Below are 18,442 nucleotides of genomic sequence, written 5' to 3'. Positions count from 1 at the left end.
TTTAAAACTATTGGATCTGCCCAGAGCCACTCTGCCATAACCAATCGAAATCTAAATTGAGCGGAAGTACGTAGGAGGGCAGAGCCAGGCTACCTCTAAGGGACCTCTGTGGCTGAGTTAACAGTGCCTGAATACTAAACAGTATACAGTACTCTCATCATCCAAGTTCCTGGTTGTGTGACCTTAACTTGAGTACCTCAGGGGCATTCCTTCTCTACTACTTAATATGTGGATCCTTGCTGTTTCTCATCCCAGCCACATCCAGGTAGTCAGCCATCCTTCTGAAACTTCTGTACACTCTAAAATAGGTTGTTGGTATGGAACAAATGTCTTAGCAATGATGAAACATTGCCAGGTTATACAAAAAAGAACACACCAAAATCACAAACTTTAATCCTTCATTTGGGCCATTTTGTCAGGAAGATGGGATGGGCTGAATAATTTAGAGGCGTAGATGAGGCGAGAGGGAGAGGCGTTCTCTGTTCGACGCCCAAACAGCTGGTCGCGTCCTCACGCCGACAGATGGCTCGGCCCGTGTGGAGCGCTCGCTCGGCCGGCGTTAGGAACTGGCAGAATGTTTGGACGCCTTCACTCCTCTCTTTTCTTTCACTCTCTCTTTCTCCCCCGCTCCCTCCACTCTCTGTCTCTGTCTCTGTCTCCCAACCAATAACCTATAATAGTCGTATCAAACAAGAAAAAAGCTGACAAAACCCTGCCAGTTATCTGCTTGACTCTGTGCTGTAGCTGTTCTCTCTGTGGGCTTCTGTGTTGTGTCCAGGTGATTCTCCGGGATATTTCAGGCTCTCAGCATGACACCGTTTACTCACAGGTTCCCTCTGCCTACAGTAACCAGGCAGGCGACAGAACTGGGCTCCACGTGAAAGCTTTAACACAGCCAGGGCAACAGTGTCCTGCTCCTGCTGTTTACACTAGGATCTATACCTGTACAAGTGTGGATGATGATTGTAACATTTCTGCCATCTTGTTTTGCTCATTAATGTTCATGTGCCCTGTAAAAAAAATATATAGTTTTGAGTTATTCCCTTGTCAGATAATCAGTACAGTTATTTTTGCAATAAAATCCAACTGACATTTTGACCTTTTCTTCGAATCAGAGCTGCCAGAGAACTGGACGGACACCAAGGAGACGTTACTGGAGGGAATGGTGTTTAACGTGAAGTACCTAGGCATGACACTGGTCGGCCAGCCCAAAGGAGAGGACATGGCCACCGCCGCCATCCGCAGGATTGTGAGCACGGTGAGCATCCGGTTACCATGCTGACAAGAAGCCTTTCTTTTCTTTACCTAAGCAAGCTGTTCATACAGTGATTGGCCTGTGATTTGATTTAAGACAGTCAGATGTACATAGACCTACAGACAGACCCTATACATCAACAAGTTACCTTAACAATTTTGTTGTGGAACCCTAACCTTATAAAAGTCCATGTTAACCTTCAATGCGGTCATGCCTTGTTTGCACAGCCCTTGCAACTCATAAGAGTTAGTCCATGTGAATTCAGAATCCCATAATTTTTCACAAGGCTGGTAGCTAAAGCTGCAGGCAAACTGTTCTGTCGATAACCACCCACTGGTAGGAAAACAAGCGACACACTTTCTCTTTCGGCCTTCCTTTCCATCAGAGTCTAAAAACGAAATTGAACTTCTGTCACATGTACACACACACATGCACACATTTTATTCTGTATCTCGCTCAAAACTCTGTCTTTTATGCTTCTCCATCGCAGTCACACACATACACACTACTCCATTCATTCCACACCACCGGCGATGGGATTCCACTTAATCTGTTTGAATCCCATCTCAGCAAAGAATAGGCCCAGCATCTAATAGTAAAACCCCCACTTCTCAATTAGAGACCATAGCAAACCTGCGAGGGAGATTAAGATTCAATTGATTTACTGTAGGAGAGTGGGGGAAAACACAAGTCAATTGTCTGCTGCGTTCCCTTGGAAACCAAGCACCTTGAATAGGATTATGGGAATGTGTTTGTTCTGTTTTCCATGGGCTACATTTTCCCCCTAGCCTTGAGGGTGCAAAAAGAGTTAAAAAGTTGAACTTGGTGTGACAGAAACAAACGAAGGACTGCTTTTTGCTTCTTGGCAACAGTTGGCTATTAGCACGACAGTATGACTCTGCTGCACTAGCCTGTAAGAAAACCATCCCCAGAGAAACCTTCAGGAACTCTGCTCTCCCTCCTCATCATAGTCCCTTTGTCTCTTGTGTTTGATGCACGGGCTACTGCAGAGGGACAGTGGTCTGCAGGGCATGGAAGCCTCACCAGGAAGGAAGACACCTGTCCCATCGTCCTTAAGATATCCTCTTTCTTTGTAACAATGACGCCTCCTGTTCTCTCCTCTCTGTTCTTTCTAGAAGAGAGCAGAAGTGTTGATTCATGTAAAGACCTAGAAATGTAGTCTCAAACACACACACACACATCCTCTACAACCTGTTCTCACACTCAAAAAGACCCGTCAAGCCTGTAGGGTCAAGACGTGAAGCTCTCATGTGTTCTTATTCTGGCAGTGTGGTCCTGTGGAATAACTTTACAGCACACATGGTGCCAGTGGGGATGCCAGTAGGCACTCAGGGACTGAAAGCTCAGCTCTCCAGCAGGTCGGGTGTTTTATATAAGGACTGGGGGGGGGGGGGGGGGAGGGGGGGGCAAAGGGGGGGGGGGGGGAGTCTCAAGTACTGTTGGCTAGCTCTGTTTGTTCTGTCTATAGCTTCTGAGCTATTGTAGGTATTTTACCATGGTGTGTGTGTGTGTGTGTGTGTGCACAATCAGCAGGCTCGAGCCAGTACCAAGAAGTTCCGTAAGGTTACGCTGACTGTCTCCCCGAAAGGGATCATCATCACAGATACAGAGACCTCAGACCTCATAGAGAACGTCTCCATATACAGGTAATTGTGACATTGTAAATGATGTCTCCATAAACATATCATTATGATGTCGGAGAGGATGTCTTCATATTCACGTGATCATAAAGAACTTCTCCATATAACGGTAATTATGACATCAATAGAGAAAATATCCCTATAATAGTTATGACCTCAAAGAGAATGTCTTTGTAAACAGGCAAGTATGACGTCATAAAGAATGTCTCCATAGATAGAACATATACTTCAAATAAACTTCTATTATAATGCCACAATATCCTCTTCCTTATCTAGGTCACTTTGCGCTGTGTCGTGGCTCCCCCTTCTCTGCGTGATTAAACCATACAGCTCTCTGCTCCTCAGTCAAAGTGGGTCTCACGTACCATCCCCTCGTCTGGGAAAGTAATCAGGAAACGGCTCCAAGGACGAGCAGACAATTCCATGGCTTCTTTCCTGCTTTTATGATTATTTTTTCTACAGCATAGCTCGTTTATAGCATCATATCCAGACAAGAGACAATCAGAGGTCTCAGACCAAGGTCTCTCTGAGAAGCACGAAACTAGCTGGGATTGCCCGTCTGTTTGATAGCCTGCAGCCTCTCTGATAAATTCTCAGTTTGGTAGCTTTTCTTGTAACTCTGATATGGAGGAACTTTCTGGAAGTTGCACTGGGACTCCACCCCCCCTTCTGCCATGCAATTAAGAGGATGAGTGTGTGTATTGTGATGTTTAGCAGGCCTTGGGCACTGTAATATATGCCTATCCACGTGTCGTTCAGGATTACAATACAAAACATCAAATGGCTGGACTGTGATTATGGCAGTGATTCAGAGCGGGATAGGTTGTTTACGTGTGTTCGTCTGTATGGTTGTCCATGTGTCTGTGTTTGTGCGTGTCTGTGTGATCCTGTGTGCATCCTGTGAGTGGTTGGGGGGGTAGGGGGGGGGGGGGTTGTGGAGGGGGAGGGGTTGAATGCATCTAGACTCAGGAGGCATTGAAGCATGTTTTTTCTGATCCATGAGACTTTGTGTGTGTGTGTGTTTGCATGTGTGAGACTACACACCCCACTGAGCCACCTTATCAGCTAAAACAGACCATGGGCCAGGGGAAGCATCTTCCCTTTCATCCTCCTCCCCTCCTCCCCCTCCTGCTCTGTCCAAGAAGAAATCTCTCTCTCTGTATCATGACCAGACTGAGCTTTGATCACACACAAATGTCCATTTCTAATTACTCATCTCATGTGCCCACTTTAAAGCTGATAGGGCCAGTGTTTTGTACCATGCTGGGCTAACAGTGAGGTCAATAGAGGACATATTTTGATAATGGATCGATTATTCATCCAACTGAATTAAAGTGTTGCTTGGAATCCCTGTGTTAGGTTAGGTTGAGGGTGTTGGTACAGTATTCCTTGTTCCATTAGTTTGTGTGTGTGTGTGTGTGTGTGTGTTCAAGGCAGCTGAGGCTTCATGTTATAACCTTAGGCTACGCTTGAGAGGTTCTATCAAGGATAGACAACGAGCTGTGATTGTCTGGAGAAGAAAGCAAGCAGACGTGTGTGTGTGTGTGTGGAGAGAACACTTCTGCAGCTTCTTTAGTCCTCTTCATCTCAGCTCTTGGAGAAGGCATATCAAAGCCACATTCCTCCCTACGCTCGTTAAGGATCTGATACAATACGCTAGCTTGTCTACAGTTGTGGAATTTTGTCAGTTCTTTTTAGTGTGAGTTTGTTTTGCTGTGAGTCATTTGGTGTATCTCAAGTTGGAGGCTAAAAGAGCCTTGCCTCATGCATAAACAGGAGTGAGGAAGCTAAGCCAAGCTTCAGTGTTTTGGACAGATTGTCAGATATCATTTAGTCAAGGGATGTTACATGTCACTTAGGTATGTAATACCTTTAAATGACACATATGGTAAATTCTGAAGACTGGAAAAAAATATATATACGTTTTGCATACTTTGGGAAAATTCTTCTCCCAATCACACACGTACACACACACATCAGCAAAAACATCCTGACATGATAGACAGAGCACAGTTTTTTTTATGCACCCTGGGATGTGATATGTGCAGACTTCAGTTGGAGGGCATCCTGACCAAGCAGGTCACTGCTCAGATGTGCTCTCCTTCCACTGCTGACCTACTGACAAGAGTACACAGATTATTATTTTTGTTTGTTTTTATTCACATGGCTGCCACATTATAATAATGATTTTTCAATGACCTGGACTGAATTTCATTACACTTCATGTTCATATGTCACCAAGGGGTGTGTGTGAATATTGATGTCATTGTATCAAGATGGCACATTTTTTGTTAAATACAGGATTTCTTGGCTTCTACTGAAGAGAAATTGAATTTCTAAAACTGGTTGTTCCCATCCTTGATTGTGATTGGCTATATCGCGTTCCATGCCGTTGTAAAATCCAGCATAACCTCACAGGTTGTCCTCATAACATTCTTTAACACTCCATATTACTGCGCATCGAATATTTCAAATGGAAAAAGACGGCAAAGATGTCCATCTGGCTGTTGCGTGGCAACGATTTATGTAGGAACTATACTTTGTAGTAGCGGAAGAATGACGGTTTATTATTAAACAATTTTGTTTCTAATTGTTTTTATTGATGAAACCATATCAAATGTTTGTAGTAACAGTTTTAGAAAAGCAATAAGCCCCGCGAGTCCGTGGTTTACGCTGATTTTAGAACAGATAAGGGGGTTTTCGGCACTCCGCCCTCGCGTCGTGCCTAACAACTCCCCTTACCTGTTCTAAAATCAGCGTAAACCACGGCCTCTTGGGGCTTATTGCTTACATGAAACCCTACCATTGTAGTAAGTTATATTTGTTATTTTAATGAAGTTATTGACTTGCTGAAGTTGAACTACAGTATAGTCCGCCAAACTATGTTTAAGCAATAAATCTCGAAAGTTTATGATTATATCATAGCTAAGATACGTTATTCAGCCAGATGCGAAGTGGAGGCTAAAGACACATCACCATATATAGGACACACCTCCACCCTCCTCCTTTCTGCTCTCCCTCAATTAAGCCCCAAATATAAACAATAACTTATGCTACACTGCAAGCAAAAAGGGAGTCGTGAATGAAGAGTGTATCTTGGGCATTCTTATTTGGGTCAGCCCTCAACGACGCAGACAGCAACAGTTAGCAATCCTGGTGGGGTTTCAGTGCCGATTATTTCTAGCTTGTTGTTTGATATAGGAGTTAATGACTTCATTAGAAGGACTCGTTTGAAGTGGAGCAGTAAGTGGCCACTCCTTGTTGGTTCCCACAGGTATGTGAGTTAGCATGGGCATACACAGATCTATATTCCACAGTCCCCCACAGGGTGGAGGGATCATTTATTAATCCTCTACTCTCTCTCTCTTTCTCTTTCTTTCTCTCGCTCTCTCTCTCTCTTTCTCTCTCTCTCTCTCTTTTTCTCTCTCTTTCATGATGTTCGATGAAAGCCCCAAACACCTGTGAATTGAAAAAGAACTCTTTGATCTAGAATGTTGAAAGTGAAGAATCGACCTTCAGATGTAAATTGAGCTAAATCAGAGACTGAGATTTGCCAAGAAATAAAACCCCTACAAAACACAATAGTTTAGTTTTTGGCGTTTAATAGCATCTTTGCTTCCGTCTTATGTGCATGAATACTTTAGGACTCTACCTCAATTTCTTACCCACCCTTTTTGTAATGTTATGTGTACAGGCATATTTCTGTGTGTGTGTGTGTGTGCGCAAAGTATGTATGAACATGTAGTTAATTTTGTGAGGAGCTGGAACTTTGTGTTTGCAAGACAGACTTGCACAAAACGCACAGGGCAACCCATGTCAAACATTCGTGTTGCATGTGCGTGAGAGAGCGTTGTACAGTAGAGATCACAGAGTGCTCTGCAGCTGAACCTAATTGGTACTCTGAGCAGACAGTGATTGGCGGAACATCTTCTGAAGAAGAGGAACTGAACCTGAACAGTCACTGAAGCCGCTTTTATTAAAGGGTTTATATCAAACACAGAGCCATCGAGGATGAGATATTCCTCTGATTCTCTATTTCTAATCCTCACCTAATTGACACACACACACACACACACACACACACACACAGGTCCTCATTAGGAACATAGACATGTTGGTTTGGAACATACAGGGACATTGTTTAGGGGCACAGAGGATATACAGAGACTTTGGTTGGGGACATACAGAATATTCAAGATTATAACATCAACCTCTTGATTCAAGATAAGCCTGAATTAATACCACACTCCTCAGCCCTTTCATGTCATGTCAGAAGGAGGATCCGGTGGCTAGGTTGTACCAAATGGCTTTTAGATGACAGTAAAACCCCAAAATGTCTTGATGCTGCAATCATAAAGTCTGTAAGACTAGTAAAATAAAGGTGAAACGCTTGGAATAGCATGTCTTGATCACTTGAAGTGTCGCTACAGCTCAGAAGGTTGTATGATTTTCACTATTATAAGACATGAAGATGTGATGGTGATGTTCTTTGGGCAGTTCTCATGTATGATGCTCATTGGCCAATCTTCATGGTAATTCTCTTTTCAGTCTTGTTCTGTGACACCCATCTGTGATATATAATTTGCATATTATTCATGACCTTCCCTCAGCCCAAGCTGTGATTGGTCTTTAAAATGCATATGCAACAAGTATGGAACAGCAGAACTAGTGTATTCAAAAGCTCAGAACCCTCAGAATAACCTGATGCAGTGATTGCAATTTACCACATTTTATGATGCAATGTTATGGCCTCATGTTGAATTATTTTGTAACTTTTCTCTTGCAGAATCTCATACTGCACAGCTGATAAAACTCAGGATAAGGTATTTGCCTACGTTTCCCAGAGTCAGTTCAATGAAACCCTGGAATGCCACGCTTTCCTGTGCCAAAAGAAGAAAATTGTAAGTCTCTTTCCACCATCTCAGTCTACGATGTTTCCTCTTCCAAACTTCGTCCCTTGTGTTTGATAATATAATACACTTATTACAATACAGTATAGTCCGATCTCTAACAGTTGGAATAAGAAACCAGAACTTTTTTTAATTAGTTAATCAAATTTCCCAAAAGGGTAGTTGTTGCACAAATTTTCCCGTGAAAAGTAAACTCATTCATATCGTTAAGCTGTTGAATTAATGCATTCACTGGGCAAAGCCCCACTCATTTGTTTGTGCCTCAGTATACCTACTCAATGTTTGGTGTGTGTCTCCATCTGGTGGTTGTTACAAAGTACTTCACTGTTCTCTGAGGCTCCTTCTCCTTCTGTGGTTTCCCAGGCCCAGGCTGTGACGCTAACGGTGGCTCAGGCCTTCAAAGTAGCCCTGGACCTGTGGGAAGTTGCTCAGGAGGGTAGGTTACTTTGGTGATTTATAGAATATTTGAATATTTAAGTATACCTTATGTTTAGCTCTCCTTTGAGCTTACAAAAAAGTAGGTTATCTTGTTATTTATAAGATCTTTGCATTTATGAATACATCCAAGAACTGAGTCTGAGTTGAGGAGTCATTTTTCTCTGGCCTCAGATAAAAGCAAGAAGGCGAGGAGCTGCTGCACCTGCTCTGTCGGCGAAGGCCAGACCGAGACAAGCAAACACTGTGTCTCAGGTAACTCGACTAACAATTGATTCAGTTACTGACTGAATTATTTAAAGGTAGATAATCCTCTTAATGTCATCTTAATATGCTAATGTTACACTAGTTTACTTTCTTCAATGCATACAAATTAGCAACTTGTTCAACGAATACATTTACATTTATTCATTTAGCAGACGCTTTTATCCAAAGCGTCTTCCAAGATCGAGCTTTACAAAAAGTGCATATGTCAATTATCATAAAGAACGAGATAGCCCCAAAAAACTTTGTGGGAAGCCAAAACATGAGCATACATTGTGATAAGCAACCAAGTGCCAATGGGAAGAAACATAAGAGCAAGTAGTTAAACAAGTTACAAATTAAACAACATGAACCTCAAAGGTGCAAGGAGTGTAGGAAAGCAAGCAACAATAATATAATTACAGAATACATTTGTATTCACTTTTAGATATGCAATAGACATGTCCCAGTTTCCCAGACATGGATTAAGTAAGAGAAAAATCGAGTGAACATCTCAATTAAAAAATATTTTAGTCTAAGACCAGTTGAAACTCACGTCTGGGAAACTGGGCCGAGATGGCCTTTTCTGTGAATGCTGAAAATGCTCCCTCGAATAAGAACCCTGCTGTAAAAAGAGACAATCCACTGTCTCAGCCCAGAACTTTTTGTAATTATAACCAATTCGTTCCGCAGTAGCATACAGCCCAGCAGTTGCAATGACCTTTATATGGATTGGTGTAGAACTTCACTGTTCCGCTCCAGCCCTTGAGGGGGTCAGAAGGCCTGTGAATTCCCTGTTCATCAACCACACTCGGAGAATCCGCAAGTCATCTTAGTCAACACTGAGCCATTTTCTCCTCCCCATTTCCCTGTTGGGGCTTCACTCTGACAAATTCTTATGCTGGCCTGAAGCGCCCAAAGTTGAACAGGAAGTTTAACTTTCTGCAGTTGTACATTCTGCCTTTGTGGACCCGCAGACTGGAGCACATTGGAGGTGGCCATGGACTTGGTGTCCTTTACAACAGAAATAAAGAGGGGGAAATAAAAATAATGACCCTTTGATTCTATCCTCTCTTCTTTAAGACCCAGAGAAACACAAGCCACTGGGGGTGGAGGACAAACTCAGGCGGCCATATCTCTCCACGTCCCTCAGCTCGCCCTCCCCACGCAACAATCCCGCCCGGAGACGACCAATAAAACACGACTCTTGGGTAGGTTGTGACCTTGGTCTGCTGACTGCTGTTTAAACATGATAACCAGACCGAATATGGATAAATCCTGTCTTATCTTTGTCCAAGGTTGAACTGAAATAGTTCTATGATATTATTTATGATAAGCGATAAGTGAAAGTCAATCCTTTTATTAATGTGTTAAAAATGGCAGGATTTAAAATAAAAGTGTATGAAATACTTGAGGCATAATTGTACATAAATATGTTTTACAATTTGATGTTGTGCATTACCAAACACTGAACACCAGATGGCGACCTTCTCTCTCTTCAGAATGTTTTCCTTCAGCTCTCTCGAGGTGTACATGTTTTACAACTGAGTGTATCCTGAATGGGTGGACTTTTTTCCTCCTTTTGACTGTACAGTTGGTCTAATAATGGAACCGTCTCTTTGCACTGGGGCTGCCCTGGGATACAAAATCAATCTCCCTCCCTCTTGCTCAGCTGATGGGCTTCTCCACTTCGTATGCTTTGATTAAGCCTAATATCATCAGCCAGTCCATCTCAACATGATTATAAAGTCTCTCTTTCTATTGATTGAATTTAATAGAATTTTGCCATTTGAAGTCCCTACACGTATCCTGGTCCTCTTGTCAATTTTTATGTGGCTTCTGCTTCCTCTGCTGACTAGAGAATTTAAGGACATTGTATGTGGTCCAATAGGATGTATTGAACTCACAAATGGAGTGTGCAATTTCATTGTGATAGACCATTTTTGTATAGAATATTGATCTAGAAATATCAAGCTCATTACAGCAGGCTATAGGTATACTTAGTTTCATCAAAACTACTATAATTACTAATTTTTGCTATGTAGGCCAGAAAGGATTTGCAAATAATTTGATTTTGCACATTGATTAACTACAGTGTGAAACCAGACATCTTATACAGAGAGCTGTCATTACTACTGATAATGCTGTACCACAGCAGACGCACACCGTGCTGCACTAAAACCTGTGTTGTGGATGAAAATTGTATCTAATTGTGTTGTGTATCCATCCACAGGATGTGGAAGATGGCCTTGATGATGCATTCTCAAGGTACTGTAGACATCAATACTTGTGAAATGTGTGCGTGTATGCACACAATCTTAGTCATTATGGCTCTTTTAATAATCTCACTCTAGTTTGTTGTTTCAGTGTTGAGTAGCTTCTTATTTCGTATTTTTTTTCTATCGCTAAAAGATAGAACAAATATGATCAAACATGATGCCAAATAACCAACTTAAAACATACATGAAGATATATACCGGTAAACTATTATGTAGTACAGTGATATCCATTCATGTGTAGATGAAGCACTTTGAATGAGGCAGAAAGGGTCAAGAAATTCACCTTCCAACCCCTCATAAATGATTCAAACTCAATTTGCTGACACTAACAGTCTCACACACACGCACACACAAATGCACACACTTCCCAAAGAAAGTGCATTCAGGAGGCTGAACGAACAGATATCATTTTCCCTTCACTGCTAAGAATATGACAGACTGCTTGATCATTCAGCATGTGTAGCATTTGTGACACAAATATCAATGAGAGGCTGCCTAGTATTTCATGGAGCTCACTCAAGCATATTGGCAGAAATTCAGGCGAAGCTAATTGAGTAGCTTTCTAAAGCTATCTGGAGAAGGAGGGTTAAGGTGCTAAATGTTAACTAAGATAGGTTTTTGGCCCAGTGCTGCAGTATTTTCTTATAGTAAGATTCTGGGGTCAAGTTTAATGTTAAAGTCTTAAACATTAGAGTCCTGGACAGTCAATGTTTCAGTAGACTGTATTGGTCACATTGTACACTTCATGATATGGATATTTATCAACTCCATATTAATTACTCAGGGTGAAAAATATTGTTTATTGAATCTATAGTCATACCAACCAGTGTAAACCGAAGCCTAGCTGACTATATTTATACAATCTAAGCAATTTCTGGCTCTTTTTTGGAGTGCTTGTTAATACCAAACTGTGATTAAAGATACAATAGGTAAGATATTTTAAGTAACAAAACGTTTTGTCCCCTTTTAACATGTTGTGTAAGCTAATGAGGCCTGCTACTGTCTAGTCAATTAAGTTTGCGCAATCCTGTTACAGCCAATTTCCTTCAGAGAGTCAGGCCTTCCTTCAGCAAGGCAGGCCTTCCTTCTTGGCGGGTGCGGATGTTCAGACAAGAATTGGGGGCGCTGTTTCTCTTATTTGAGTGTGTGTGCATGTGTGTCATTATATAATCAGCTAATGTGAGCCTGTGTTCCAGAGTGTAACATTATACCTCCATAAACACAGGAGAAGAATGGATCGTCTTCACTTTAGCCAGACGACAGCTCATTAAGCGCAAAGCCTCCAGCTAGCATGGCTCCTAGACGCTTAGGAACCCGCTGATTCAGTTATAGAGAAGAACCACAGGGAAGGAAGGTAAAAATAAGAGAGTAGTTTAGCACATGAAAAGACAGGAGGGTTCTGGATACACTGTTCATGTCTAGCAGCACTGGGTAGTCGTCAGTATTGAAGTCATTAAAGCTGATGTCCAGGGTGGAATGGCTCTATAGTCGATGGAAGGGTGTGAATGTGATTTATTGTTTATTGATCGTGTGATGACAGTCCTTTAATTGCAATTCAGTCGTCTGTGGATTGTAACAGTGCTGTCGTACGTGTGCTACAGTGGGTGGAGTGAGTTGTCTGCATGTCAGGTGCTCTAGGACGATGGTGCACTGCATGTGTCACAGTTGCTGTTGCTCGATCTGCAAGTCAATGTTTTCCCTCTTACAAATTTTCTTACCGATGCACAAACACACACATCTACAACCACACATCTGGATGTGTTCATATAAAAGCCCCACACTTTATTATATTCCATGTTTTTTTTTACCTACAAATGAACATATGCATTTGGTGTTCTTCAAGATCAATCACTAGTCCACGTGGGGTGACTGTGTTTGCTCACTGTTTGTTTTCTTAGATTTCCAGACCAGATTGATCTGACCACTTCACTTTTTCAGTGTTTTCCATATGACTTTGAGAATAGCAATACATATTGGTGTTTGGCCTTTCACACTCTTGCAAAGACTGGTGCCCACATTGAATCACACAAACTGTACCCTGCCACTGTTTTGGCTGTAGAGCTATATAAAAGTTGATTTTAAGATGCATCAAAATGCTTCAATATCAACACCATGTCAATGCTCTGACATGTTAATTGAAGTACATTGAATAATTGATATAGATACCTCTGAAGCAGAAGTTTAAACTCCTTGCCTGGCACATTACGAAGCCTGAATAATTCAACCTTGTATAAAATGTGATGTTCTCGTCGCTTTTAATTTAGCTTGCTCACTCACATAAAAGAATCCCCATGTAGCCAGAGTGGGGTCACACTCAGACGTTGTAGCTAATGTATTTAGATCTAAAATAAAAATATCCACAGTCACTGGTTAGTGCCACCACAGCTGGTCCATCTAGCCTAAAAACTCACTCTAAACTCTCATGAGGAAGTTGATGAAATCCAAGCTCTCCAGCTGTACTGTGGCATAATAGTCACTTTGTAGATTAGTTGAAGGAGCGCTTTACAACAAAACAATTTGTAGTATTATAATAATTCACCATGAATATGATGAAAAGCCTTTTTATTTTGTGCATAGGAATTTGATTTACGATATGAAATGCACGGTGAAATGATAATCAAGCATATTCAAGAAAAACCCCCAGTATATATTGAGTGGAGAGGCCCTTAAACGTTTACTCTGTTTCCAACCTGCCATGCAGCAATATCGATGTAGAGGAGATGGACATGGGTAAGTGAGGTGAGATGATCATTGCATGTCTGATGCGTGTTTGGCATCATACCGAATGGCGGTTAATGTAAATTCATCACTCACTCACCCACCATACACCACCTTTCACTGTTATATGTTTTCATTATATAATCATCAGACAGAAATGATCATGCAAGTCCAAGCAGGTTGACATCCTTTGCGATGGTAAAAACAAGACTTTCGATACCCTCATTGCAGCGTTGCATTGTAAAGTGATATTTCTTGGAAATACCAATTGTCGAGGGGGCCTTGGTGGAGCATTGACTGGGGTCTGCCATTTACTGCATGTTCACAGTGTGCTGTTATAGTGTGCTGTTATAGTGTGCTGCACATGTCAAACACACGTTTTTCCATTCAGTCTTATCCCCAAAAATTCTGATGCCATATTTTTTATTAAGTAATTAAAATGTGTTGGTCTGTAATTCATTTTGTGTCTGATTCTGACTCACACTGTCAATTTATTTCAGTTTGATAGGACTTGCGCGCGAGGTATTGTGATTCCTTTCTCATTCTGACTGTCAGTTTGGCAACTCTCCAGATAGTACTCTGGACCTTTGTCTCACTCCATTCTCTTTCTGACCTCTGTCAATTGGCTTCTCTCTCTGCTTCTTTTTATCTCTCCATCTCTCTCATTTTCTACCTGCCCCCATCTCTGCCTCCTCTCTCCACCTCTCTGTCTTCCAGACTGGCAGAGTCTCGCTCCGGACCCTTCTCTGAGGACGCACCTCTAAGTCCCCTGGAGGATGACCTTATGTCTCTGAGCAGTGATGACTCAGACTAACGCTCACAACATCGGCTGCCTATCAAGCAGTTGTCCCCACAAACCATGAATACCTGACTGCCAAAACACATTTTTGTGCCCTCTTTACAAATTAGAATGCCCATCCTATAATGGTTCTCATAATCAACCTGAAGACTGACTTGCCTAAAACCTTGTACAATTCCAACATGTGTAAGGCATCAATACATGAATCTTCCTAAGGAAATCATTTTAATTACATATTTTAGGATTTCTACTGCCAAACATTGTAACAAGCCTTTTTTAATTCCACTAATATAAGACTGTATTGTATTTGAATTTCTACTGTCAGTCACAATTGTCAGTCACTTAAGGTTTTCCAGTGTATTTATTTAGAGTAGATGGAATCAAACTTTTGTATCTTAGGCAGGCAATGAATAAATCTACTTTTCTTACAGTACCTTTAAGGATACAGTAACTTTAAGGATCAACAAGAACTAAGTCCTACCAACTTTCAATGTTCCTTTTGACAAATTTACAGATCAAGCTCACATTTCTCAACAGCAATTACTAGATATTTTCCCTCTGCTCAGTGGAATATTAGCTTCTGAAGTCTCAATAGTTTTCTCCAGTGGTCCAGTTAGGAAACTCAAGCTGGTACGAATGCTCAGTGGTTTTTATTTATTTCATTATGAATTATAGATTCCTTTGATCTAGCATGTTGATGCCTTTGTTTTTGTGAAGAACAAAAGGCAACTTGACATATAATCAATCAATTGTTAGACCAGGTTTCTTTCATCCAGTGACATGCTGTGCTGTACAACACTCTGGTGTTTCTATGCTATGATATGAATAGCATGCATTGATCACTGAAGAAAAACAGGACCCTTTTATCTCAGCATAAAGGTTTGTACATTATTCACTTATGAACCTTTTAATGTTTATTTAACAGTAACTGTTCTATCATTACACTTTTGCACACAACATCTAATAAAATGCCAGTAACCTATATCTTGTCATTAGATTAATCATCAATTGACAGTGACATACTTAATTTTAGCCATATCTTTCCCCCCTTTATCTAATTATGAGAATGTCATATTTACAATTAAAATAAGCAATAGTTGAGAAGCTAACCTAGAGGTCCTGCATTTTTGGATTGTTATCGAAAATATTCTGTGCTCTCTGAAATGTTCTGTGCTTCTCATGTCATTGGGAACCTAAGCCCTGACTCTGTAAATGTGTAATTTCCTATCCCTCCTATCCCCTTCACTCTACTTCAGTGACAGAAAATGCTTAAAATCTCTCAAAAATGATTGAACTATTCTCATCACGTTGTAGACAATTCTTGAAAAATGGCACGAGCAAATGGCTTTTAGCTACAATGTATCTAACCCAACATTTAGAGTTAAGAACCCTTAATGTGTTTTAACACATATCTGTCCGAGGACTATCCATTTTAAAGTCAAACCAAGGTTGCAATATTAATTCCACACCTTTTTCTTTTCTGAATTCAGCTACTAACAGGTCATACAGGTTCATGTTTTCCTTGTACAGTACTGATTTAAACTATTGAAGATATCAATGTAAAGTGTATACAAGGAAGGACAACTTTTATATCCTAATTCTGTATTTTTTCAATGTTAAAAATAGTGTAATTATCTTATGTATATTAGGAGATTTTAAACGGTAGAATCAGGATTTCTTGTCATATCATGTGTTCAAGTCTTGTTGAAATACGATTTGTAAATGTGAATTTGTGAATGCCTGTTAGTTTTGCATTGATACTGTAGGTAGAGCATTTGTATAACTGGTCACATTTCCTACTGCAGACATTGTTTTATTTTAGAAGTAATTTAGACCCAAACAGAAAGATACAATTACCTTTACACTTAAGATACAAATTATTTAGATTTGGACCCATATTGATAGAAATATTATTGTGAAGCAAAAAGGAGGGAAGGAGGGGGATTCTAGGAGTTGTTGTCATGACTGCAGAATAATTGGAAGTCTTATCAGGTTAGACCATGGCTTAATTGCATTGTTTAGCCTAGACTGCCTCAAATACCACCTGGCTCCCATATGTCAGGGTATGTGTGGAGTGTGAACATTAGATAACAGCAGAAGCTTGGATGCTGGAGCTTAAACTTATATTAAAGCTGAGCTGGGCGGAGGAATATATTCTATAGATATAAGCACATTGTATCTCTTAAGGTATTGCAGTGCTTTTTTACTACAGTAGCATTTTGTATGAGACACTTACTTGACGGGAAAGGGGGGAAATGTTCCAGTTTCAGTCAAAGGTAAAGTCTAATGTGCAAGGTTGAGCTCAAACCATGTCATTCTCCTCACCGCTGCTACCCAGGCATTGCATTTCCTTCTCTTGTGGAGGAAATGTTTTTCTTTGCCACGTAAACTTTTTCCCCTGAATCCAGTCCAACACCTGGTGTTTGTGTGTGTGTGGAGTATGACTTCATTTTATTGCAGGAGATTTTCAGATTGGCTGTTTTCAATGTCTCTTGGAGGACTCGGAAATTGGATTTTAAAATGTGTAAACACAAGGGAAATGAACCTAACCTCTATAGAGTAGCAAAAGTTTACTTAAGAACATGTATTGCTTTTTGCATTGTAAGCCAGACCATTTAAAGTTGGACTGCATCTTATCATTTCAAATTAATTATTGAACTCAGTTGCATGGTTTTTGAATGATTATGATACATACAGATCCATACTCGGAACGTTTCTCAACAGAAACAAGACATTCAATCAGACATCAATGTAATGGTTCATTATGTATTCAAATATATTGAATTAGAATCCTTGTCTCTAATACAGTTGTGACTAGTATGAAGTTATGTTTACTTGATCAGTCTATTTTGTAAAGAAGGTGCTCATTTTCTGAGATCTATGCAATTGTAGGATTTTTTCCACGTTCAGTTTTACTTGTGAGTGTAGGCTACTTTGTGCAATTGTCCTGTCTAATCCATGGTATAGCTCCATTTGTGCATACTTTGATGTTACTTCGATGACAGTTTTGGTTCCATAAACATAATGCTGTATGCATAATAAATACATTTGTTCAAATAATGGTGTAGTCTGTTAGTTGTTTGTCTTGATTTGCAGGTATCGCAAGAGCTAAAGTACCTCCAATATTTCAGTGCCCATAGGCCAAGTAAAAAATATTGCTGTAGAGGGGCGTCTTGAGACCACATTAGAAGGACAGTAGGGATGAAGATGTGGGTTGACTTTTCTTAGTAGCATGTGGCCTCTGATTCAACTCCTGTAAAATCAAAAGAAAAAATTCCTTGGCTTCCATTTTGCGTTGCTTTTTTTTTTTTACTATGCATTATTCTTGTTGTCTGTTTTAGATCACAACCTTACATTTTGACATTCTCCTATTTCGGTTTCGGTAGTTGATAATAATTTAAAGTCCAATTACTCAGTTTCACCATTTAGAGTTTGTACCTACTGAAGGCAAAAAAAAATATTGACATATTTCTAAACCAACATCCAACCAACCTGGGAAACGACATCCCTGTAAAGCTAAGGCAGACACGCACATCTACAAAGACTCCCAACAAATTGAAAACTTTCCAGGAAAACTACAGTAAACCTGCCCGAGACTCACTTGTTCCACCTGACTTTGATACTGTTGAGCTCCTGTGCCTCCAGGTGATACTCTGCTGTAATTGGCTCGTGAAGATTTATTGTTGTGCCAACCTGTGTGATCTTTGTGAGCCCATGTAAATAGACTGCACTCAGTTCTGCTACATAATAATGGATGCCATTGGGAATTGGACCAAGTCAAAATAAATTCAGCTAACCTACAATGTCAGAGTGGCAACTCCTTGACCTAGTGTTGCCCACTATAAAGGATTTTGTGGCCTTAATATCATTATACATGGATAACACCATTAAGCTCAAACTAAGATATAGCAAGATTACGAGGGCACTCAAAGTAAAGCACCATAAACATGGATTCACTTCGTAATGCTGAATATACAACTTAGCTTAAGAAACAAACAAACAACAACGTCTGTGTTGTCTGGCAGGCAATATGCCAGACAGGACAAATATGTACTATATAGTATAGATGTTCTACTGTATACCAGGCAACCTGGGAGTCAGATAGCTGGGCGGTTAGGGAATCGGGTTATTAATCAGAAAGT

At 40.5% G+C, this 18,442-nt stretch overlaps 1 protein-coding gene and 1 long non-coding RNA gene across 5 annotated transcripts in view; one reads left to right on the top strand and one right to left on the bottom strand.

Annotated features, from left to right (window-relative positions):
- The window catches only part of si:dkey-71h2.2 (low density lipoprotein receptor adapter protein 1), a 43,054-nt gene that overhangs the window by 12,470 nt on the left and 12,142 nt on the right, over positions 1-18,442 (top strand). Inside the window, exons 2-9 of one of the 4 annotated variants that reach the window (XM_047021268.1) lie at positions 1,116-1,258; positions 2,810-2,922; positions 7,703-7,817; positions 8,190-8,262; positions 8,436-8,516; positions 9,588-9,715; positions 10,738-10,772; positions 14,219-17,345. In XM_047021268.1, the coding sequence (XP_046877224.1) occupies positions 1,116-1,258; positions 2,810-2,922; positions 7,703-7,817; positions 8,190-8,262; positions 8,436-8,516; positions 9,588-9,715; positions 10,738-10,772; positions 14,219-14,315 (785 nt within the window). In that variant the 3' untranslated portion in view covers positions 14,316-17,345. Of the gene's footprint in view, positions 1-1,115; positions 1,259-2,806; positions 2,923-7,702; positions 7,818-8,189; positions 8,263-8,435; positions 8,517-9,587; positions 9,716-10,737; positions 10,773-14,218; positions 17,346-18,442 lie in introns of those variants that run through there. The other 3 variants (XM_047021266.1, XM_047021265.1, XM_047021264.1) reach the window with 3 other exon arrangements.
- LOC124468514 lies at positions 6,874-9,344 on the bottom strand. The gene is made up of 3 exons (XR_006956194.1): positions 9,061-9,344; positions 8,102-8,240; positions 6,874-7,796 (listed from the first exon to the last, which is right to left on the bottom strand). It is a non-coding gene; the product is annotated as an uncharacterized LOC124468514 (long non-coding RNA).

This window comes from Hypomesus transpacificus, chromosome 6 (genome assembly GCF_021917145.1).
Source record: "Hypomesus transpacificus isolate Combined female chromosome 6, fHypTra1, whole genome shotgun sequence".
Lineage (NCBI taxonomy): Eukaryota > Metazoa > Chordata > Actinopteri > Osmeriformes > Osmeridae > Hypomesus > Hypomesus transpacificus.
Note: the sequence above shows the minus strand (reverse complement) of the source record. Positions and strands in the feature narration are given on the sequence as shown.